Raw genomic sequence first — 24,967 nt, forward strand, 5'->3', positions numbered from 1 at the left:
AATAAAAAGAAAATTATTTTTAAAAAGAAAAAATAGAATTCTTTAATTATCAAATTTAGGGAAGTTATACAACAGAACTGAAGTTGATGCAAATTTACAGGAAAATGTTCCCTTTGTATCATCTGGTTTTTTTAATAATAAATACTTAAAGGAAATAATCCTGAGTAGTAGAAAGGTCTGATATTGTCAGATTTTTAGGACTTAGCAGACTATGTGAGATGTGAACAAGCCAATATATCTGCACACAACAGTCTGATAAAAGCTGCGATATCAAAGCTGGAATTTTGTTTCCAGGTAGAAGGAATAAACTTATATTTTATCTGAACCACTAATTTCTTAGTTTTATCTCTCTTATTCTATTATAACAATCAAATGCAGGACTTTTTGTTAGATCATGGCTACCCTAGTCAACACATCATTTCTCGGTTGTTCAGTCAACCACTCTCAAGTGTACATCTCAAATAGAAATGTTATAATAAGAAAGCAGGATTCAACCTTTTGCACATTTCTGCTCAATCTTGGTGTCTTTTTGTCTGTCTGTTTGTTTATTGAGGTGAGGGTCTCTCTATGCAGCTCTAGCCTCAAACTTACATGGAGACCAGACTATCTCAAACTTACAGACATTCACCTTACTTTGGTGCTTTTTAACTTGGATCATAAGTTATGGAAAGTAAGCTCATGGAAACATTGACTCAGAAATAAACAATTCCCCATTACTGTGGAGCTTTGCCCATCTGGGACAGAATGTTTATAGTCCTAGTACAGGGGAGAAATTCTACCTTGCAGCATTGTTCTTTTTCTGGTGTTCTTGTGGCCAACAGTCAAAGCATGGTAAAACTTGAATTCCTGGGAGAGGAAGGCAAAACTCACCTTCAAGATCCCCCAACACTGAGACTTGTGAAGAGTGGGCTAGCAATAAACATATGAAGAGCATCAGAAGATGCACTTTTCCAATATACAATTCTCATTGAAAAGCAAGACTAGGAACAAGACCAATGAGAAATGTATAATTTTGAATTAAATAATTTAGCTTAGACATATTTGAATTGAAAGATAAGATTATACACACATAATACATAAATAGAACCTCTTCTTATGCATAATGTTATTTATGTACATATGTATGTAAGTAATATATATATGTATCAGTTACATACACACATAAACATATGTAAGTGTGTGTTGCGTGTTTTCTGGTTGACCCTTTCATATGGAATAACCAGTTGGTGGGCTCTTCCATGGGAAGACTATCTCTCCTACTCTCTCATACCTTAGTTGCTTACAGTTCTTCATCTAGGTTTGATCTTAGTGAACTTTCTGCATCTTTAGCACATCTCCTGGTGCCTACTTGGTTCAGGTCATATTTCAACAGCCATATGGTTGAGACTTCATGGGTGTAGCTTCTGACATTTTTAGGAGACAATTTGTTGGCAAACTCCATATTCCTTGGGTTCTTACACTCTTTCTACCTCCTCTTCCATAATGATCACTGAGCCTTTGGTGCAGAAGTTGTGTTTTGGACATAGTCATTGGAACTAGGCTCTACAACTCTTCTAACTCTTTTAGTTGGTTGCAGTTTTCTTATATAGTCTCCATCTTTTACAAAGAGGCAGTCCCTTTATGAATGTTAAAAAATACACTTCTCTGTGGGTATAAAGACATTTTGAATGGAACTCAGTGGTGCTGATTTTATATAGCAATTGTAGGTTTATCTCCTAGATTCTTAAATTCATGAGCCCTAAGTAGTTGGTTACACTTCCAGTCCCAGACATGATTTGTGTTTTGTGAAGCATGTCCTAAGCCCAATTAGAAAGATTTTGGTTATATGTATATACATATGTATATATACATATATTTTTCTATGTAACAAGGGGCCATAGATGCCTTAGGAATACATATCCAAACATATCCATGAAAATAACTTCCAGAGGAGGGAATAAGAGTGGGTTGGGGGGAAGTAAGGAACAGCAAGAGGAGGACAGGGAGAGGGAACTATGGTTGGTATGTGAAATGAATACAATTATAAATATAAAAAAAGAAAAATATAAATATTGGTTACTACCCAAGGAAGCATATTGCTACTGCATCCTTAGGGTAATTATTCCATGCTAGTTGTTGTTGTAGTTAATAGGTGTAGTTAATAGTTAGGAAAGACTGCTCCATGCTTTCTTCCTTCCTTTGGAATCTTGTATGGTTGCTCAGATACCGTGAAAGCTTGCCCTCAGAGAGGATGCCTTCAGGCCAGTTCCTACTCAGGAGACCTTTTAAAATTGGCTTATTCAAGTAAATTGTCCTTTTACAGTTAAATAAGTGAAAGTGGGCATTTTATTGTTTTAATTACCAAAGGAAGAAATTTTTAGCATCTTTACCATGCTTAGTTGTGTAATTACAAGCAAACATACATCATCTTAAGAAAATGGTTTTCTACTTTATCGTTTGATTTTCAAATTATATTTGATTCACTTTCAACTCTCATGAGCATTTACTGTGTGTGTATGAGTGTGTGTGTGTGTGTGTGTGTGTGTGTGTGTGAGCATGTTCATGCACACATATGAACAAGATGCTGGGTATGAAATACAACATCTGAAGCATACAAAGCCAATACTGACCTTTTATCTCAGTCCTTCTGTATCTACTCAGAGTTGTATTGATTCGCATGCAAATAGAAGAGTGAAGGAAGTGGTAATTCGATGACTGCTCAGTCAGTGTAAGAATATTTGTGTCTATCGCATCATTCATAAAATTTTCTGAAAGGAATTTTTGACAAGTTATTGTTGCTGTCTTGCTAGCTTCTCACTGTTTCCGACTGGGTGATAAACTTTATTTCCTCTTGCTTTAATGAATACGCTTGAAATTAAAATGCTAAGAATATTTTCAGCTACAACGTGTTCATTTGTGTTTCCTTTTTAAACTCAAATTTTATGATCTTGCCATTCTTATTCCCTTACTATAAATATAATATGCATGTAAATATAATTTATATAATTGAATGCTACCCTTGAATTTTGACATTCTTTATTATATATTCTGGTCTACATGAATAAAATAATTGGTACGTTTATTGAATTACTCCCTTTTCTTTATTCTGCTCTCATACATTACATTCCAAATCTTGCAACCCAAATTCTCCATCTGGGGATCATGATTGAATTAACTATGCTCCAAAAGAACCAGGCAACCCTGCCTCCGTACCTTTAAAACCTACAGTTCTCATGGCTTATCCCTTGAACCTGTTCCACCCCATGCAAGCAGATTACCTTCATGGATGTTACATGCTCCTAGTGTCTTCAGTATCATGGGTCTCCTGACAACTTAGGTTTCAAGTTCACAGCTTCACACATTGGCTTTGTGATGTTCTCTCAGAGATTCCCATTTTCATTCACATCATTTTGCCTTCTATTCTTTGGAACCTTGTCAGAAGCTTACACCACCCGCCTTGGTCTTGCTTCCACTGGGACTCTAAAACCAGCACTGTGTGAATAATGCTGCCAGCTCAAGATAGAGGCTGCCCCCCTTGGACCTCAGTTGAGTCAGTGTTTGTGTGCTTTAAACTGACCCTTAGGAATACTCCCCTCTGTGCTTTGCAAACAAGAAACCCCTATTGACATTATCGGTTAGACTTTCTTCTTTCAAATGAATTTGAAATTTTTACTTAGTGAGTTCTTTAATAGATGAGATGTTTCCATCTTAACACCACTCCTAGTTACCCAAAATAGAGCAGATTTCTCTTTAATAGTGTAATTTCTTTAACAATTTCAGCCACTTTTCTCGGCACCAATATCTTCTTTCTTTCTCTCTCGCGTTCTTTTCTTTTCTACCCTCTCTTCCTCCTTCTTTCTCCTTTATCTATCTATCTATCTATCTATCTATCTATCTATCTATCTATCTTTCTATTTACTTATCTCTCTCACATTATATTCTGATTGCAGTTTTCCCTCCCTCCTCTTCTCTCAACCCTCATGCCCTGTCCCCAAAATCCACTCCTCCTCCATTTCCCTTCAGAAAAGAGCAGACCTCCCAGAGATATCAACCAAAGGCAGCATAACAAGCTACAATAAGACTAGACACATACTTCCATATTAAGGCTGAACAAGAAAACTCAGTAGGAGAAAAGGGTCTCAGAAGCATGCAGAGAGTCACAGAAACCCCTCCTCCACTGTTTGGCATCTCACAAAAACATCAATCTACAGAACCATACATATACGCAGAAGACTTCAGAATTGTTTTTTCAAGATTTAGGATGCTTAGATTTGAAGTCTTGATCATTATAGTACTACAGTACTTTCTACCATTGATCTTAGGGATTGTTAAGACATCGGTTTTCTACATTTAAGTCCCTAGTGCACCTGGAATTTTTTTAAGCATAAGAGGCCAATTATAGAACAACTGTTTCCTCCTTGTACATATACATCCCGTTGCCTTCACACTGCTTTGTAAACAATCTTCTTTTCTGTCTGTTTGTCTAAATTGCCACAAATGTGAGTTTTTTTACATCTCATTTTATGGGATTGTTTCTGTACTCTTAACAAAAGGTGTGTTCCAGATAATAGCTACAAATATCTCTGGGAGTGGTTTGTGACCCTTAAAGTGATTATGAGGGGAAAAAAAGATATTTTGTTGCTGTATAACATTTACAGTGATGGTGTAACGCAACTGAGCGTTGCGGATGTGTCATTCAAGCAAAAGCAAAACAGTGATGTCAACTTTTTCCCCTGACTACCACATGCCTTAGCACAAAACTCTAATGATTTTAAGCATATCTCTAGTAAATCTTTTCATAAAAGTGAGCAATGTTAATTTCCTAAAGCTTCACTATTTTTAATATTCTAAGTGACAAAATAGAAAAGAAGAATTTATTGTTTGCAAATCTGGGCAGTACTGTCAAGGAAAGAAATCTGTGTGGTTGTGTTTTGTAATGAACTATCCATTTCCTTTTCCTGAGCCTTGGAGGGGTCACTTGCTCAGCCTAGATACAGTGGAGAGGGCTTTGGTCCTGCCTCAAAGTAGTTTGCCAGACTTTGTGACTCCCCTTGGGAAGCTTACTCTCTCTGAGGAGTGGATAGCATTAGAGTGGGGGAAATGTAGAGGGAGCAGGAGGAGGAGAGAGAGTGGGAACTGGGATTGATATGTAAAATGAGAAAAATTGCTTCAAAAAGAAATGAATAAATTTAAATTTAAAAAGGGTGATTACTATTAAACGTGTGGTGATTCTGACTTGTGTATTTTCTAAGCATTTTTAACGAATTAATTGACCATGCCCTATTTGTCTTAAAACAATGTAGATATTTTCATTGATGATAAAAGGCATGGTTTTAAGAGAAAAATTATAATTTGGGAAAGTCAGTATAATGGCTTTTTGACATTTAAAGGCTCTAATTAGGAGACCTTTTGATGGAATTGTTACATGTGATCTCAATTGTATCCTATAATGGTGAAGTTTGGTACTAGTAACTTTTTAAATACCTTTTTAGCTCAGTGGGTATTTCTCAAATGACCAATATACAATGTTGCAAAATAATGCAGACAAAAAGATCAATGATGACTGACGAGTATTCATGTAATAGACTATAGAATGACTTTTGTTGTAGTTTGGATTATACTGTGCAAAACTATTGAAAAATGACCACTTGTGGAGTTTCAGTGTAGAAGATGCATAATTCTCTGAAAAGGCTATATTGAATAGTCACGCCTTTCTGAATAAGTTTAAGTGTGGATTCAGATTTTCTTTGTCAGTTTCTTAAAAAGGAAACATCTTGAATATTCAGAAGTTGATAAGGAATTCTGTCTAACTTGGTTCCCCTAAGCTGGACACTAAAGAGAGTCACAGTGTTGGAAAGTATGTCACTCCTAGATGTTTTAGAAAACATAAGTTTCTGATTAAAAGCCATACTGCTGTTAGTAAGGCATAGCTTTAAGACTGTATTTAAAATACAGGCCATATAGATTAACACTGTTTTATTTTAAACAAAAATATGGATAATTGCAGTTGAAAAGTGTTCCATTGCATATACTTACCACATTTTATTATCCATTCTTCGGTTGGCAGACTTTTAGGTTATTTCCACTTCCTGGCTCTTTAGGAGGGTGGCAATGGACATTGCTAAGCAAGTATCTATGGAGCATGTTGTTGAGTCCTTCGGGCATATGCCAATGAGTGTGGCATGTAGTAGATTTATTTTTAGTTTCCTGAGCATTCTCAACACTTATGTAAAGAGTGGCTTCAATAATTTACATCCCTACCAAAATGAATCAGGTTCCTCTTTCTAAAATTTCAACAGCATTTGTTGTCAGCAGTTTTGTTGATCTTAGTCATTCTGACTAGAGTAAGATGAAAAAGTCAAAGTCGTTTTATTTTGCATTGCATACACACACACACACACACACACACATGCATATGTATGCTTACATGTGCATCTATCTATGTAACAATAAAGATCATGAAAAATAGGCTATCAACCTGAGAGCAGAGAGAGCATAGGAGGAGTTGTTAAGAGAATATTTGGAGAAGATGGAGAGAGTGTGGAGGTGATATGATTTTACTCCAGTTAAAAACTAATTTAAAAAGAAAAGCCTAGAAATAATTAAACAAAGCTCCATAGACGAGAGATAACAAGGAGGACCCTAAGACAGACATACATGGATCACTCTAAGACGGGGAAATAGATGAGATTTCCTGGGTAAACTGGGGTAGGACAGGTCGAGGGGAGGGGATGGGGGATGAGAATATGAGGGAACTAGATGGGCAAATTGGGGGAGTGATGGACAATGAGAGCAATGAAAGATATATCATTATGGAGGGAGTCATTATGGGGTTAGGGGGACACCTGCTGCGAGGGAAATTCCCAGGAATCCTCAAGGATGACTCCAGCTAAGACTCCTAGCAAGAGTTGAGAAAATACCTCAACTGGCCTTTTCTCATAGTCAGATTAGTGACTATCCTAATTGTGATCATAGAATCTTCATCCAGTAACTGATGGAAGGAGCAGATGCTGAGATCCACAGTTAAGCCCTGGGCTGTGCTCTGGAAATTCAGGGAAAGAGAGAGAGGAGAGATTATATGAGCATGGGGTTGGGGGGGGAGAAGGTCAAGATCATGATTGGGAAACCCACAGAGGCAACTGACCTGAGCTCCTGGGATCTTGGGGACTCAAGACCCACAAATGGGGAGCCTGCATGGGACTGAACAAGGCCATCTTCATGTGAGAGACAGTTTTGTGGCTTGTTTGTTTGTGGGACCCCGGATAGTGGAACCAGTGTTTATCCCCGGTGCATGAGCTGACTTTTAGAGTCTCTTCCCATTGGTGGGATGCCTTGCTCAGCCTTGATGTAGGGGACAGTGGTTGGTCCTGCCTCAACTTGGTGTGCTAGGCTTTCTTGACTCCCCAGGGAGGCCTTAGCTTTCTGGGGTATGGATAGGGGTTGGGGTGGGAGAGGGGATCAAGAGGAGGGGAAGGAGGGGGAACTGTGGTTGGTATGTAAAATGAACAAAAAATAAATGAATAAAATTAAAATGAGCAAAATAATTTGGGATCCTCAACAACTTTAAAAAATGTTAAGGTGAGCTGTGAACAAAAAGTTGATGTTTGTGTCTCAGAATCATGATTGCATCCTTCCTGCTCTACCCCGTTTCCTTTCTCCACTCTCCCGCACATGCTCACACACTTCTCCTGCTCTGTCGAGCCACATGTAGGGCTAAAATAATTTTGCCCAATGAAATTATGTATAACAACCTAATTTTACAAATTTGAAAGACTTAGACCATATCTATAACTCTTTTAATTCAGACCTTTCATATTCTGAAGTATTTAGTTTTCTGAATCCGCTTTAACATTATTTTGAAACATTTACAAAAATTGTTATTTAGTAACTTAAATTTTAGTATCCATTTTTTAATAAAATAAAAATCTCTACACAAAGACAAAACTGTCACTTATTAATTTAAAAAATCCTTATTTCTTTGCCTATAGATATTAAAATTTAATTTGAAACAGAATTGTAAACTTTTCAGTGATACCAACACCATCATTACAGATTTTAGAAATAACATAATTGACAAACTGCTTGTCTATAAAGTATACATTTACTCCCTGTAGTTTTCCATACACATACCAAGATTTGAACAAATATTGGTTATTTCTTTTTTCTAGAAAACATTTTTGTTGCCTTTACAGTGCAGAGTAAACGTGCTTATTTTCATCCTGCTAATTTATGATGTGAAAAACTTTTTTAAAGACAACTTAAAACCATTATATTAAAATTTTATTGTGCTGTGTGTGAAAGTGATGTGGCTAAGGATTATACAGCTTCAAGTTTGAAAACTCCTACTTTGGTTTCTCCATATTTCAACGTGCTTAATATTATACAAATTTAAGCAGAGTATTTCTCTTGGTTGCTTCCAAATTCTAAATGATTTTTTCAATACATGGGCAAAGCATAGAGAAAAATAAAACCAAACAGTTTCCATCTTCTATCTTGCAGCACTATACAACAGTAACATGTGGCTTTTATTCAGGTTTTATATATGACAACACACAAAATTTAAGTTGAATACCAGTAGTTATTGCTAGCAAACACAAAATCTGTTGCTCACAGCTGTGTTCAAAAGCATGGTATTGTTTATAATGGACAATTTTAGATATTCAAATTGTTTTGACAGTTTGATAAGATTGCACTCTCTGAAAAGTTTACACATTTTTTGAAAATAATTATTGATGTGAAGTGAATTCCAATTTTCAAAATAGCGAATCATTTGTGGGCTTATTAAAGCAAAGTCATTACATAAAACAAAACCCCTTTTAACAACCAGGTGTATGAAATTATACATAATCTCTTTAAGCCATTGTGGTAACATGCCTACATTTTCTAAACCAAAGAGAAAATTTTAAATAAAATAATGAAGCATGTCCCAAAAGAAACGAGAGCCTATTTGATCCAAATCACAAAAAAAAGGTGCCTTACAAAGTTCAGACATGTTTAAGGAAATTTGGAATGCTCAGCAGACACAGAAGCTGAGTCTTGTTTCTGCAGGGCATTGCCTGCAGTCTGGTGAGACGGCTGATGGCTTCCATGCCGTTGGTTCTACCTGACTTGCACTCTACGGTGATGAGGTTAGCACCTGCGATTCTGCAACTCAGTTGGGGACATATATTTTAATCTCTCACTAAAGCCATAGAAATTCTGTGCAGTGGCTCTGAAAGCCAGCTCATCCTAGGAATAACTGCTGTTTGATTGTCTGCGGAAAACCAACCTAAAGTAACAATCTTTGTTGATGCTTGCTCAGATCAGGTGGACCAAAACAGCAGGAAGTGCCTCTGACAGATTCCAAGACTCCAGTGTCTTCAATGAGACTTTGAGGATTACAAACATTCAGAGACACCAAGGTGGCCGCTATTACTGTAAAGCAGAGAACGGCTTGGGGTCCCCAGCAATAAAGTCGATCCGAGTGGATGTGTACTGTAAGTAAATCTCAGTCAAATACTGTTCTGACTAATTTGTTTCTGTGATTAACTATGGTTTTCTGAAAATAAACGATTTCTTCAGTTGTGAACAAAAATTTTATAATATGGGTAATCCTTTAAGAAACGTCTTTTTAAAAATGTGTGCTTCTGCACATGGGTGGGTGCGTAGAAAGGTCGGCCAGCAACACCAGGTGTCCTCCTTCATGTTCAGACCATAGCGAGTGTGTGCCACCCTACCTGACATTTCCTTACAGATTTTGAAGACCCAAAAGTGGCCCTGAAGCTTGCATTGCAGAACCTATTCCCTACCTTGCTCTGAGACATTTCTGAGAATAGAAATTTCACTTCAAGTTTTAAGAATTTGTGACATGATACATAGTTAGTAGAGAATATGTAATATCCCACTAAAAAGATGGCAAATATTATTGGTAATACTAATAGCCTCTTTGCATTTAGTATGTACACACATGCACATATACATTTTATGTTTACTTGGGTGATACTCTGAATATAATTGGTTCCCATAAGCTCATTGAGAGTGCCACTATTAGGAAGTATGGCTTTGATGGAGTAGGTGTGGCTTTGTGGAAGGAAGGAAGTGTTTGTGAAGGTGTGTTTTGGTGTCTGATTTATGCTCAAGTCATGACCAATATCTCAGTTCACTTCCTTTTGGCTGAACAAGATATAGAACTCTTAGCTACCTCTCCAGCACCATTTTTGCCTGTACATTGCTATGTCCCATCATGATGATGTTGGGTTGAACCTTTGAACTGTAAGCCATCCAATTAAATGTTTTCCTTTATACAAGTTACCGTGGTCATGGTATCTCTTTGAAGCAACAGAAACCCTAGCTAAAACAACATATAGGTACATATATTCACAAACACACACACACACACAATTTCAAAATTTATTTGTGTGTAACCCTGATTGCCCTTAAACCTGCTCTTTAGACCAGGCTTGCTTCAAGCTCAGATATCCACCTACCCTTGTCTCCCAAGTGCTGGGATTAAAGGCATGTACCATCACAGTCTCGTAAGCTTATATATCTTAATTAAATTTAAGAAGAAAGGATCTTTCCACAATGTACTGTGACTTGCTTGTTCATTGTACCTGTGTGCAGAGTCAACCGTTCTCATTTTTAATGCACATTTTGTATGCAAGCACAGTTGTCTGCATTGCCTTGTGAGGCCCACACATCTCTCTGAAGAGCATACTGTTTGCAAGTGGCCATGACTGACCCCGAAAACACGGTGCCTTCTGGAGTCTGCTGCTTGACTGCTTCATTATGTCACATTTTCCTCCTTTTCTTTCTTTACTATGTTTAGAATCTTCTGGTCTCTTTACTTCTTTCTCTAGCGAAGAAATTAAGCGCCTGCATTTAGTTCAGACTTTTACACAGGTTCGTCTGGAACACTTGTTGTTTTCACAAGAAATGGCATTTATTTTTAAGTCTCTAATATTAGATTGCATTTTCCTCTCCTTTAGGTAATTCAGACAAAACAACAAGTGAGGCGTTCCTGTTTTCCAGCCTGTTTTCTTTTTATTCCCCTTTCCTGTTCTTTCAACATAGTGCAGGTGTTACATAGTTAGAGGGAGGCTAGAAGTTATCAATGGTCTATTCATGGAGCCTGTGCTGGGCTCATTTATTTATGGAGACAATAAGGAAGGAAGTAGTGACAGCAGCATTTGTGACTCATCTTCCCCAGTTAAGGACTTGTGGCCCTCTTGCGTATGACAGAAGCCCGTGTGCCATTCATTCCAGGATTTTTTAGCACTAAGACATCCACCGACATGATACTGGCTGGTTCATCCTATGTGTCACACTCATCTTCTGCGTATCCAGGTTGGTCATACCTGTATACTTCCCAGCCATAGCCAAGCACCAGCCCTCCACTTAGGTTCTATAAGGTTTGAATATATTTGTAAATAAACTTATTTTGATTTAAATGAATTAAATCCTCCTATTTATTTATTGTCCACTATTTAATTAAATGAACTGCTATTTCCTTGTTTATTAGGTCATGATATTCAAATACAAATCTCTAGTATCTTGAATACAATTCAAAAATTTAAAGTGTTCTCAGAGTGAATGCATGGTTTCTTTTTGTTTGTCCTGCTGTGTTTGGGTAATGCTTGTCAGTTTCATATAAAATAGGTTGGTAGCAAAATGTGACCAGAAGCTCCTTAAGTAGTAAATTTTAATTTTTAAAATTAATTTTTAAAATCAAACAAAATTTGTTTGATTAGAATATTGCCACCACTCCTACTAGGGGATTCATATATCATATGGTGTATGTATTGTATTTTTTTAAATGAAGTATTATAAGTCCCAAAACACAGTAGCAACCAGTTTAATAAGAGTTTCTGACTACAATGATACCACAATGGGCTTGATGATAGTAAAATATGTGTCTTTGGGGCTTAAAAACTCATATACAAAGCAGGAAATAACATTTGAAGAGTTTTAAAAGATTTTTTTTCCTGTAGCTAAACCTTTCAATACCATCCTGAATTGTTCCTTTTTACCTTTCTATTCAGAGTGGGTTGTGCCCGAGCAGTTGATGCTGGACAGCTTCCCAGGATGATAGTGCTGCCCATTCTTTCCCCGACTCTTCTCCTTTATTAAAATGCCAATCAAAACCTTGCAGCTATGCTGCCTTCTTCCGTTTGACTTTCTTTGGGTTTGTTTTTTTAGATATAATTTAGGTTTTACAATCACCATATTCTATATTATTTGAGTGAAATATTACTAAGATATGTGCCATATTTAATTTATATTATTTTCCTGAGCCTTTCTGATATACAGTCAATGAGACAGTCATCTAAATTCAAGTAAATAGTACTAAGCTTTGGATTGTATTAACAAATGCAACATCTCATTATGAGGGATTTCCCAGGTAATGCCCTCAGTTCCCATGATCAATTCATAGTGTAAGAACCTGGTAATTTTTCCATAATTATACCTACTTTTATGACTATGAATAAATTTCCTTTCATAGTAAATTTTAAAAGTTTTCAGTGATAACAATATAGAGATAACGAATCTATTTGTAAAATCTGTTTTCTGAATATAACTTCCAACAAAAGCCAGAGTACTTAGGTTCATATGTTTTCATGTACTACACCAACCTCAACAATTTGTAACTGTCCATCATTGGTAATAAAAACATGGCTAACCGAGCAATGTTGTGCTTTCTTCCCACACTGTAACAAAATGCCTGACACAAACAGTTTAGGTGAGGGACGTCTTTCATTTAACTTACATCTTCAGAAGTTTCAGCCCGTGGTTGGTGGACCTCTTTAGGATAGGCAAAACATCGTGGTGTCCTCGTCTATAGCAGAGTAGTCTCTTCCCTCGTGGCAGGAAACCAGCAAAAGTACAGACTGTGGTAATTTGCTTCAATAGACATGTTTCTTACACTAGGAGAGATGAAACTTTTGTAGGACCTCACAGGAGTGTTGATGATACTCCTTGCTATCACTTAAGACTTGGCAAACACCTACCATGTAGTCAGCCTCTTTCTGGTTAGCCAGCCTTTAAAAGAGCAGTGCAATCCCTTTAAGTTTCTATATTTGATGGTTAAAATATATGCCCCCCACAGACTTATATATTTGAATGCTGTATTCATATTTGGTGGAAGTTGTTGTAAAAAGGATTAAAGAGCATGAGATTTTGAAGGAGGTGTTTCATTTGGGGTGGCTTTGATGTTTTAAAAGCTCACATATGGCTTCGTCTCCTATTTTCTGTCTCTATCTACAACTTAAAAGAATAACATACAAACTCTCAGCTACCACCCCAGTGCTGTGCCTTTCAGCTTGCTGGTTTGCTCCCTGCCACGGTGGTCTTTGACTTATCTTCTGACACTGTAAGCAACCCCTTAATTAAATGTATTCTTTTATAAGTTGCCTTTAGCGCAGTGTCTTTTCACAACAACAGAAAAGTAACAAAGGCAGCATATACCTTTAGAACCTAAGTTAATGTATAGCTTTAAATTAAATGCTCTCATCTTCTGACCTTGGATAATGTATGTGTGTATGTTTGTGTGATGATAACCATTTACTAAAGTAGCCAAAAGTTTGAAAGCAGACTTACGCAATAAATATCCACCATAAAGGTTATGAGAAAAATAGATACAGCTAATAATGTCTGTCTGCAGTGTTGTTTACTATTTTGGATCAGTACAGATCAGTAAGGTAAGTTCTCCCCCTGTAAAACTCTGTTAAAGATGTCCAGAAAGAATCTCTAACCTCGTCCCCTTGCAATGATTTCTGTGTTGTTCAGTACACAATGCACATCTCTTTGTTACGGATAAAATGGATAGATACAATAGATTCAGACAGGAGAGTGCCAGGCATCTAACAGACAGGCTGAAGATGCAGGTAGAAGAGATAATTCAAATTTGAACTAGCTCTTGGTCAAATTAATCCAAGAGGAAATGCCATGTTTACATTCCTTTAAGCAACATGGGCATATTTTGGCCCCTCTGAGGTTATCATTAATGTGGGCACTGTCAGAAGAGAGAAGTGGCAGCCTGGAACAAGATACCCACAAGGACTCATTAGAGTGCCCTACATACTCCACTGCAAACTTCCTCCTAATGTTTCCAGGTGACACTGCCAGCCGGACACCATGCTTTCAGTAACAAGCATTTGGGGACAGGCTTTGTCTTTAAATCATAACAAGGAGCTTACCTGATGCTTTGTAAAAAATTTTATAGCTCTCACTATAAGCTTAAAGTATGGTAATCATCGAGCATACAGAATAGACTACTGGAAATGTGGGAACTGTTAACAGAAGGCACAAACAAGCTGTAGGGTAAGAGATGCAATCGGAACCTGCTGCAAGGGTCAACAGTGAAGAATGCCTGCATAAATACAATAGCATCGGAACCTGATCTAACACAATGTGGGATGTAAGTATGTGAAGGATATGAGAGGATTAGTATATGAGAGAGAAATAATTCTTGTCCATGAAAAGAAGTAAGTAACCCAATGTGAAAGATGAAAAAGGAAACAATAAAACAGTGAAAAACAGTACAGCAGAATCAAATGTGAATAGGATGCCTTATTCTAAATGTGAAAGGCCACCACTAAGCATTAAAAACACCCAGGCAGTCCAGCAGTAGTGGCACATGCCTTCAGTCCCAGCAGCAGTTTCTGCAGCAGGTCAAACCAGCGTGCAAACATAAATTATTTCCTATGAGCTTCGTGTTTCTGTGGAACTCCTAACAGTGGGAGCAGGGGTGTTTCTGACTCTCTTGCTCGCTCTTGGGAGCCTTTTCCTCCTACTGGATTGCCTCTCCCAGCAACCAGTGTGAGGTTTTGTGCCTAGACTTATTGTAACTTTTTGAGCTGTGTTTGTTTGATATCCCTAGGAGGCCTGCACTTTTCTGAAGGAGAACTGGGGAGGAATGAACCTGGGGAAGAGGGGAATGAACCTTGTGTGTTGGAGGCTGAGGTTTGGAAGGAGGGGACACTGAGGTCTGGATGTATTATATAAGGGGAGAATAAAAACAAACAGCAAATCTCACCTAGGCAGTTATTTCATATGCAGCTATTTATGCATGTCATGCATTTTTAATTTACAAAACACATGCACGACTATTAAACCGGAGATACCTGGTAGTCTTGAATATTTAAATATGAAGATTCCACAATTCTGAGCCAAGTTATCCCAAATCTTCTTCAGAAAACCTTATTCAGATTGCACAGACTAGTTTTCTTCTTATACTTTTAATAAGTGATGAAATTTGTTGGTATTTAATACTTGAAAATAGAATTATTGGCCCCATAGATATGACATAAGTAAAGTACAGATGACAGCTTAGGCAATGTTGGCACAACATTCTGACAATTAATAAATATCCTAACTTTTAAAAATGAACTCTTTCAGGATCATCTCTACTACTATGATTTTATATACTGGTTGTGTATAAATATTTAAAATATTATACCACTCACAGTATAGCACCAACAGATTATGTGTGGCCAAAAATGTGGTTTTTTATTATGTTGTATGGCTTCAGTGAGTTTCAACTATTTAAGGAGACAAAGTGTATGAATTTATTTAAGTAGATTATAGCAGCTAAGTAGAAAGTATCATGGCATCAGTTCCCCACAACATGAAATAGTGAAAGTGTGCCGTTGTCAGATAAAATGGATTGCCAGGAGGAAAAGGCTAGTAAGGTGTCTTAGCGGAAGAGAATTAGTTTGAGAGATATTGCTTCCAGGCTGTTCTATATGCTTTAGTTCAGTTTGTGTCGTGAACTGCCTTTCACTAGAGTTTATGTAGCAACCCGCCTCAGACAATGGAGACATAGTTTCCTTAGGAGTAGAGGGATGTTTTGTTTTCTGGCCACAATCAGGAAGATAATATCTAAGTGAAGGAAAAGAAGACTTTCATTTGGAGCTTTTGCTAAACTCCGAGTTTTAAAAGCTCAGTATTCCTTGGCTATGCTATAAAAGTACTGGGTGCAATGAATATATTTAGGGTACCCCATCTTGTCCCCATGAAAGTAGAGGAGAAAGGTAGCCTAGAAAATCAGAAAGCTGGTATTTACATTGGAGACCTCATTAATAATGGCTTTACCTTGTGCCCCAGAAGTCCCTTGCCTCAAGCACTCATGAAAGTATAATCAGCTACATGTTAGTCAACAGGTAGATAAAATGGCAGAGTGCTCACAGTTCCTGACCTTACAAATGTTAAAATAAGTAAAAGTGGTTTACCGAAGTAATGGAGAAAGCCAAATCCCTTATACAGTGGATGAAATTTCTCATTAAAGACATAAAATAGATAACTGCAGAATAGCATTCATGGGAATACTGAATAAGATGCTGAATTTTAGAAGGAATGAAGGATTAATTTGAAAGATGGATTGTTAAATAGTGTTGAACTATTACTGATGATGCCTTAGACCTAATGAGTAATGATCTTAGGGACACTGTAGAAAGAGAAATTGTAGTGTTATGAATGTAGACTAACTGATGCATTCTTCACACTACCACATTGCCTCCTGTGTTATAAAGAGCAATTTCATTCATTATGCCTCCAAGCTGCCTATGGAGAAAGAAGGGCATGAGGTTCTGGATTTTGGTGCTCTCATGCTCCAATATGTTTGTCTACTGAAGAATCATGAGGATATTTAAACAGTTTTCTAAGAATGTAATCACCTGATACGTCTACTTACCTCCAGCCCTGACTGTGTTGCTCACAGGGTAATAGAGGTCATACAACTTGAAAGGTTAGGGTTTGATTAAAACTTAGACTTAATTCGAAAAGAAATTGGATTTGAGGCATTAACTTAATATGTTTTCATGTGTGCAGACACTGTTCACAAATGAAACAAATCTTTTCAAATATTCATTGAACATTTGCAAGCCATATTATTCAAAAAATAATAAGGCTTCTTCAATCTCCTTTCACTTACGTAAATTGTTGTATTTCATTACATTTAGACCAGTATGTGTCTAAGAGGTTTATTATTTATTACATTTAGACCCAAGAAAATATTTGGAGACGGGTGGCAAACATGCTGCCAATTTATTCTGCAAACAAAATTTACCTGTGTTAGAATTAGAAATTACGTGATTAAAAACGACGACAATGAATTCCTTTACTTTTAATTTTATGGAGCTCATCAGCATGAATCTTGGACAGAAAAGTTTAGCAAAAGACCTTGAAAAACTGCTGTGAATTCTGAAAGCTCCCCAATGTCAGGAGGAAAACTGATACCCAGGTAAATTCCATCAAGCATTGTTTTCTCTTCCACCACCCATCTTCTCCAAACAATAGGCCTAGGATTACAAAATCAGAAGGGTGTTTGATATGGTAATCACAATGTCTCTTGAAATGGGTAGTTCTCACACTAATAATCCTATTAATAAAATTCAGGACAGGATTTTGTAATTTTAAGTATATCACACATGAAAGAAAAATATTTTCTTGTCAGTTTTATTTACTGGTAAGGTCTGCCCTAACTTAGTTCCTAGACAGAGTCTTAATAAAAGACTGTCAAAATAGACAAATATACAGATAAGCATTGATATAACTTGGGTTGTTTAAGTGCCATGGTTAGTTTTTGCTGAACTTAATTTGCCCTGAAAGAGTCCCAGAGGATCAACAGCCATCAAACCACCCTGAGTCAGTGAAAGATAATGTAGATTTTATTAGGAGCAAATGAGAACTCCCAGGAGTGGGGGGGACTTCAAGAAAGGATTAACACCCAAGTTGCCAGGTTGGTTTTTTTATTATTTTATTTTATTTTATGTTTTGATCGTATATGGAGAGAATTCAGTGGAAACTTAGGTCATCTTTATTGTAACTGGTAATTTGAGCATATGACTGAACTAATAAGGAATCTCCGTCCTAAACATTCCCATCAGCCAAACCTGCGAGTTAATTTTTTTTGTAGGTGGAATTATGTGTTCCCTGTGACCAGCTCATGATCCATCCATAACTTACCCTTGCTCTCTGCAGGGAGCTATCTCTTCTTTCAATGTCAAGTCTTTCTATTGTTTCTTATACAAAAGACACAAAGGGAGAGTTACTTTTGGATCATGTGAGCCTTCTCTTAATGAAGCTGATTCTATTCAATTCATTATAACTCAAAAGTAGGCTTTCAAGAGGTATTAACAGAATGCTACTCGACTGTTTCCAGGATCCCACAGGTGCATAGAATGGCAACCAGATTTTCTCTCCTATGTCCTGAACCTGATCCTGCTGCCTTCAGGTTCTCTGTTCCATCCATTTGATTCTGAAAATCCCAGATATTCTATGATCTACTTTGACCTGAGGCACTGGAAGCCACATTCAAACAGATTCTGTCTATTGCCAATGTTATTGAAATCTTGCTGTTTTTAAATTCTCTACTAGAAGATTTATTCAGAGATAAAGCCAAATTGCAAGCCCTTTGCCCTAGAGAAAGTTTAGAATGATTTGAAGATTTGAAAAACACACACATGAAAAACTTAGCAAAAGTTCAGTTTAGTAAGTATAAAAAAAGTTTGTGTATTGAAAGTACTAACCCTCAAATTATATAAAAGTAGACATTAGGTCTTGCTAAGTACATTAAAGACTGTAAAATGAATAACTTTATTATGTGAGACTACGCTTACTTCTTCTTTGTTATTAGTTGTATAAAATCTATTGAGTACTGAGCAACTCTATGAAGTAAAATTTGTAATGTTTTCCACAAACATTGCAGACTATTAGCACTTACATCTATGTTTATTTTGTTGTTTGTCTCCTTTTCCATAAAGGTTTTCTAAGCCCTGACTTAAGTATAAAATAACGTTATTGGCAATCATAAACAGTTAAATCTATTGATTAAACTGATTGACAGGTTCTTAAAATCACTGCTCACAGGAGTGTGGGATTCTTTAGCTGAAGGTTAAATGGCTAACAGAGGCTCCTGCTGAGTCAGGCAGAGATTCCAGATTGGCATCCAGTGTTCTCTTCTCTAGTCAGTTCCTGAGTGCTCTGAACCTAGCTCTGCCCTGAGGGCCAAAACTGCGGCTGTCAACTCAGAGCTCCATGCACATTTTACAACAAAAGTAAACCATAGAAAGAATAATGATCGGAAACAAACTTGCAAGAATAAGAGGGTTTAAATTTTCACACACATGCACTTAATGTGATTCTTTTCACATATTTAAAAAATCTGATAACTTCTGAGCAACAGAGAAGAGGAAGTAGAAACAAATTAAAGCATACATATTTATACATTTTTTTACCCTTCTTTTTTTTTGTTTATTCAAGTATCCGAAAACACTCTTTCCACTTCCTCCCCTCCTCCCAATACTCTCCTATTCCCCCTCCTCCCTCTCCTCCTCCCTCACCATTCCCAAGAGCAGTCAGGGTTTCCTGTCCTGTGGGGAATCCAAGTTCCTCCCCCATCCCTCCGGGTCCAGGAAGGTGAGCATCCAAACAGGCCAGGATCCCAAAAAGCCAGTCCATGCAGACGAAACAAGACCCAGTGCCATTGTCAATGGCTTCTCAGTCTTCATTTGCAACCTAGGTGCCCCTCAATAGAAGAATGGTTAAAAAAGGTGTGGAACATATATACATTAGAGTTCTACTCAGCGGTAAAAAAACAATGACATCTTGAATTTTGCATGCAAATGGATGGAAATAGAAAACGCTTTACTGAGTGAGGTAACCCAGACCCAAAAAGAGGAATATGGTATGTACTCACTCATAAGTGGATTCTAGCCATAGTTAAAGGTCTGTGAGTCTACAATTTGTGATCCTAGAGAAGCTAAATAAGAAGGTGAACCTGAAGAAAATCATATAGTTATCCTCCTGGATATTAGAACTAGGCAAGATTGCCAGGCAAACTCAGGTGCATGGGGGGTAGAGGAGTGGAAGTAGGGGAAGATGGTTAGGGAGAGGGGAGAGGGGGAGGATTGGGGATGGCTTGGGGAATGGGAGGGGGGAGGTAGGAAGGATGGTTCTGGGAGCAGGGAAGTTTATATCTCAACTAAGGGAGCCATTTTAGGGTTTGCAAGAAACTTGATTCTGGAGGGGTTCCCAGGCCCAAGGAGAGGCCCCCAGATTGTACTCTGGGCAGCAGAGGAGAGGGTGCCTGAACTGGCCTTGGCCCATAACCATATTTATACATTTAATACTGGAAGGTACCCAGCAGCAAGTTCTTCAGTCCAGGGGATATTATGCCATCTGATTTAAAATCATCAGATTCCCAAGCAATCTTTGCTTCTATAGTTCAGTCAATAACACTGTTACAAGGGAAATCATGATTTCCCCTTTGAATGTGTAGTTGCCTTAATAAAAACTTCTAAACAGACTCAGAAGGAAGCTTCAGGACATTTTATTAGTGCTTGAAAGAATAACCAACCGGCCAGGAAAGCTATACGTTTTTGGCAGCTGCTTGGAAGCAGGAGATGGAATAAAGGTAGATAGAAACCATTCTATTTTAACTACGATTCAAGAAATCTGGTAGGTTCACCCATGGAAGTTGGCAAAGAACTGAATCATGAAAGAAAAGAGGTTTAGGAAAAGAGTGAGATGGCCCAGAGTGTAAGAGATAGGGTTCCACAGTTTGGTAAATAGTCTAACATAAAACAAAGGAGAAATAGGAACAATTGCACTTTTCAGAACTGAGAAAAGCAGACAGGCTTAACAGTGATGCATGATGGCAGTTCTGTAAGCAGCTATACCTAGGGTGGGGTAGTGTTTCAGTATGTTATGTCTTCAATAAGGGCTAGAGTTGCTATACAATTTTAACCAGGAAGTCTACGGATGTGCATTTATGATGCTCTTCTTTCTAATGTTACCAGAGAAATGGAAGGTGGTGTCTAAAACTGACTCAAGAGATAGATCCATCATCAGTGGCCTTTAAGGCCTCTAATCCTTGCGTAGCAAGTACCATGCAATGAGTCAAATCATTTAAAATAATATTTGTTGACTAGTTTCATAAGATGTAGAGGAAAATTCCTCATAGAAAATTCAGATGCCTTGATTTTATGCCAGGTAAGAAGTTCCTTAAAATGGAAGTGGACTCTATCTATAACTTTAAAGTTAAGAGTATATGTTTTAATTAATGAATGAAGTGTATTTCCAAGAATACCAATAATGTCTGACATCACTCTGATATTTCACACTCATCAATATTTCTAAGATGTTTGAGCTCATGAAACATAGTGATAGGAATAATGTAGGATAATGCTGAAGAATCTGGAAATTACCCTAAATTAATCTCTTAAACTCTAGATGGGGTAGAAATATCTACATACTGCTTGAAGACATTGCAGTCATATTTTAATTGATGATCCTGAGTTTGTCAAAAGTCTTAGACTATAAAAATCGAAGTGTCTCTTGACATCTCTGAAACATACATGTAATCAAGGCACCTGCACAGCTGTGAATATGTTAACAGGTTTGATTCATTTTAAACATTTTCAAATGTCCATTCCTTTGGACATTACACTCTAAATGTAGAAGAAAATAAGCAAAGAATGTACTTTATTAGTATCTCCCAGTTATCAGAGGGGGCTGAACTAGGGGCATTGTGTTTTCTGATCCCAATTCCTGTTTCAGTCTTATTCTAGTCCCTCGATGTTAAGTGCCTGGTTCCTGAATAAACTTCCCCCACATACTAGACATGTTCTTTGATAAGAATTTTCACCTTATATTTCTTTAATTCCTACCAATGACTCTCACTCAGTTTCTGTGTTCAGCAGTGCTCTTGAATCTCTGTTTCTACATCTTGTTTAATGACAGTTTTGGTTTCTCTACTGTTTTTTCCCTCTCCTCTTCTGTTATTTCTTACTCTCCCAAGGAAAGTTTTCCGCCCCTCATTTCTTGATTCACATGTTGTGGGTCGCCTGATCCTTGTGCACCATATGAAGGGTGGGCTTGCTGCTGCCTCCCCTTATGCTCTGGATGTGACTTTCTCTGTGTGCTGTTTACTGGACCAGCTCTCAGTGTTTGCCTATGCTTGGCATTCCTTGTTGAGTCCTTGATCTGTGTCATTGTCTTCTCTGGGAATTAAGGCTTTGATTTTTACTCTTTTATTAAAAATTTGTGATCTGATTATTTGGCTTCTTTCATTGCTGTCATAAATTTATTTTATGAGACACTGATGATATTTCAGAATATAGAGTGCTACCAAATTTACAAATTCTATGAGGAATAAAAATAATTTTGAAACATCAGCAGTGTCCTGTAGGGTAATATCTATGATGAAAATCGTTTGTTTTCTGTAGTCTGAAGTTTGACACAGGTGAAACAAGACAAATGAACTCTACAGCTGAGCCTCCGTCGTCTTGATGGTGATTATCACTTTAGAAACCACAGATAACACTCTGTGCTTCTGAGCGGACGTGAAAATACCTTCCCCGTTCCCTTTTCTAAAAGTTTTTAAGTTTCAGAATTACATAGACAGTACTGTGGAATTATATATAATTATATATAAGGCAATATGGATGCATACATACATTTTACAGAGTCACCATAGTTTGGGTGAATCATACCTACAGTTTTAGTTTTTATGAATGTTCTGTAAACTCTCTGAGATTGGGGATCACCTTATGTCATCATGAAGTATGCCAATTCAGTGATGAATTTGAAGTAGGATAGAAAAGAATATATTGGTGAGGGAACTGATCAATTATTGAAAATACACACAAAAGTAAATTTATTTTTGTTGTCTTTCTCCAAATGTGCATTTGAGAATTTGCCTCCGTACCTCTGTACAACTATTGCTTCTCTTTTGTGACATTTCAATTTAAAAAAAAGCTATATTTTTTCAAAGTTAAAAATTGTTCCCTATGTAGCAATGTCACATTAATAATAATAATAAATATATATATATTAATTTTGCATGTCAGGAAAGTGCCTCCATATAAATAAATCAGGAAACTAGTTGAATTATTTCCAGAGTAGAGATGGTTAAGTTAGAAATCTAATCAAACAATCCATCTATATTTTACTGACTTTATGATATCAGGCAAATTGCAATGCTCTTTAATAATGGACAGTAATGATATCTAATCTATGAATTCGTGTTATCTAATCCACACAATTACTTTTATGAACATTAATCATGTGTTTGCTTCAAAAAACTGATAGCGTTTTCTTCTCTTAGTCTTATAAATACCAAAAAGTTCATAATGGTTATGGTTATGTAGTCAGAATGACCTTGAACTCTTCCAAAGACTGGAAGGTACATTCACAGGTTTTGATACCTAGTCTATTGGGGTTTGTTGTTGTTTGCTTGTTTGTTTTTATTAAATATACCTCACAAGTACCATATGCAGGAACAGTTGGTGAGTGTTTTAAGCTAAACAAAATTTATTATTTATATTCATCTTCCTTTCTCATTCCTTGATTATAAATATTATTATATATAATATAGAAATGCAAGCATTGATGGGCACAAGTGTAAGCAAATCTCTTGAATATGCACATGCATAAGAGAGATCTAAATACAGAGAATTCTGGTTTGTTTTCAATTTCTGTTTTCATTATCTCGTTATTTTATTTTTCTCTTGTTGTATTTTATTCTATTTACATTTTGTCCTGGCTTTTGATATTAATAATATATTCATGTTTAGGCTACTAAGACTTCATTATGATTATTACAGTTTTTGATTTCTTAAGGATACATTTTTTTATTAATAATCCAGTACCTCAGCAAAGTAAAACTTTGTACATAAGTTGTACCATTCTGAATCTTCTGAATATCAAATTCATGCTTGTGTTCCTGGAAAGGGATCTAGATTATTTTGGAAGTTAAAAATAGAGTGAAGAAAGACACTGTCCATATTTATCTTCAGTGATTTCGGTGATTCAGCAAGCACTCACTCGCATGCATCTGCATGGTTTAGTCTTGTCTCACTCAGTGTGATATCTGTGGGATCCCTTGGAGAAAACAAGAAGGTAGACTCCTGCTGAAGTGCTATCTTCCTAGCCTCAGACACAGTCCATGTGAAATGAGGAGTTTGGAAGGCCTGGTTTTGAAAATCTAGACTGGTACTGACTTTCTCATTGCCTTTGAAAATATGTGGTTTGAAAGCATCGTATTCGAGAACAAAACTTTATTGTGTTACACTATTTCTGACAAAATGTAAGCAGACGTCCTGTCAAGCAAGATAGGGAGCCCATGGCAGACCAATGTATGACTACATCCAAAATCCCACCTGTGAATCAGTGAGTTTTATTGGGGTCCCTTATAAGAATATGAGTTAAGAGTCATGTATAAGAGCAGAAATGGCTCAATCACAGCTGCACCAACAACATACCACAGCAGGTAACATTCACAAAAGCTGGAAACCTGGAGTACATTGTACAGTCTCCAGGCAGATAATAAGGTTAGGACAGTGCCCTTTTGGCCAGTTTCATTTGGTATGAGCCTTTTCTAGGGAGCTTGGCTGGTCTTTGTTTCTTCTAGACCCTTTGGTGGTTTCTGTTTTCTTTGGTTGCAGAAAGTAGCCGTCTGAGCTTCTTTTAAAAAGTCAGCTTCTGCTTTTCCCCTGCCACTGCTGAGCTGCAAGGAAGCAGAGGCTTGGGTGCTTTCAAGTTTCAGCCTCACCTGTGATCCACTGCCAAGGATAAGGAAGCCATTGCTTCTGAAAGTGTAATGGACGTCAATATTGTCCTAGAAGAGGTGCTCAAGACGGCATATGACCTAGCATATGGCACATGTGCTTAGACAGAAGTCAAAGCCTTAGACAGGAGTCAAGCCCATCTTTGTGTGCTTGCATCAAATTGTCAAGTGTGTCAAGTGTGTGTCAAGTCTGTGGAGGCACTTCGTGCTGAGCAACAACAAATCAACCTAATTTTGGCTGATGACAAGAAACTAGGGCTTTTGCAAAACTGATCTAGAGGGGAAGCCACAGGAAGTGGTTGGTTGCAGTTGTATAGTAGCTAACTATGGCAAAGAATTTCAGGCCAAGGATGTCACTGAAGAGCACTTCAAAAGCAAGAAATGAATAAATCGAACTTTTGGCTCATAAGGAAAAAACAGCTTGCCTGGTAGTGACCCTCA

The 24,967-nt window shown here is 37.2% G+C and overlaps 1 protein-coding gene across 2 annotated transcripts in view; it reads left to right on the top strand.

Annotated features, from left to right (window-relative positions):
* The window catches only part of Mdga2 (MAM domain containing glycosylphosphatidylinositol anchor 2), a 762,902-nt gene that overhangs the window by 397,014 nt on the left and 340,921 nt on the right, over positions 1-24,967 (top strand). For both annotated transcript variants that reach the window (XR_015004446.2, XM_048415642.3), the window contains exon 3: positions 9,281-9,455. Coding sequence is in view for 1 of the 2 variants with exons in the window: in XM_048415642.3 (XP_048271599.1) it covers positions 9,281-9,455 (175 nt within the window). In the remaining variant the exon portion in view is untranslated. The remainder of the gene's footprint in view (positions 1-9,280; positions 9,456-24,967) is intronic.

The sequence above is a fragment of the Myodes glareolus genome, chromosome 11, assembly GCF_982192425.1.
Source record: "Myodes glareolus chromosome 11, mMyoGla1.1, whole genome shotgun sequence".
Classification (NCBI taxonomy): domain Eukaryota; kingdom Metazoa; phylum Chordata; class Mammalia; order Rodentia; family Cricetidae; genus Myodes; species Myodes glareolus.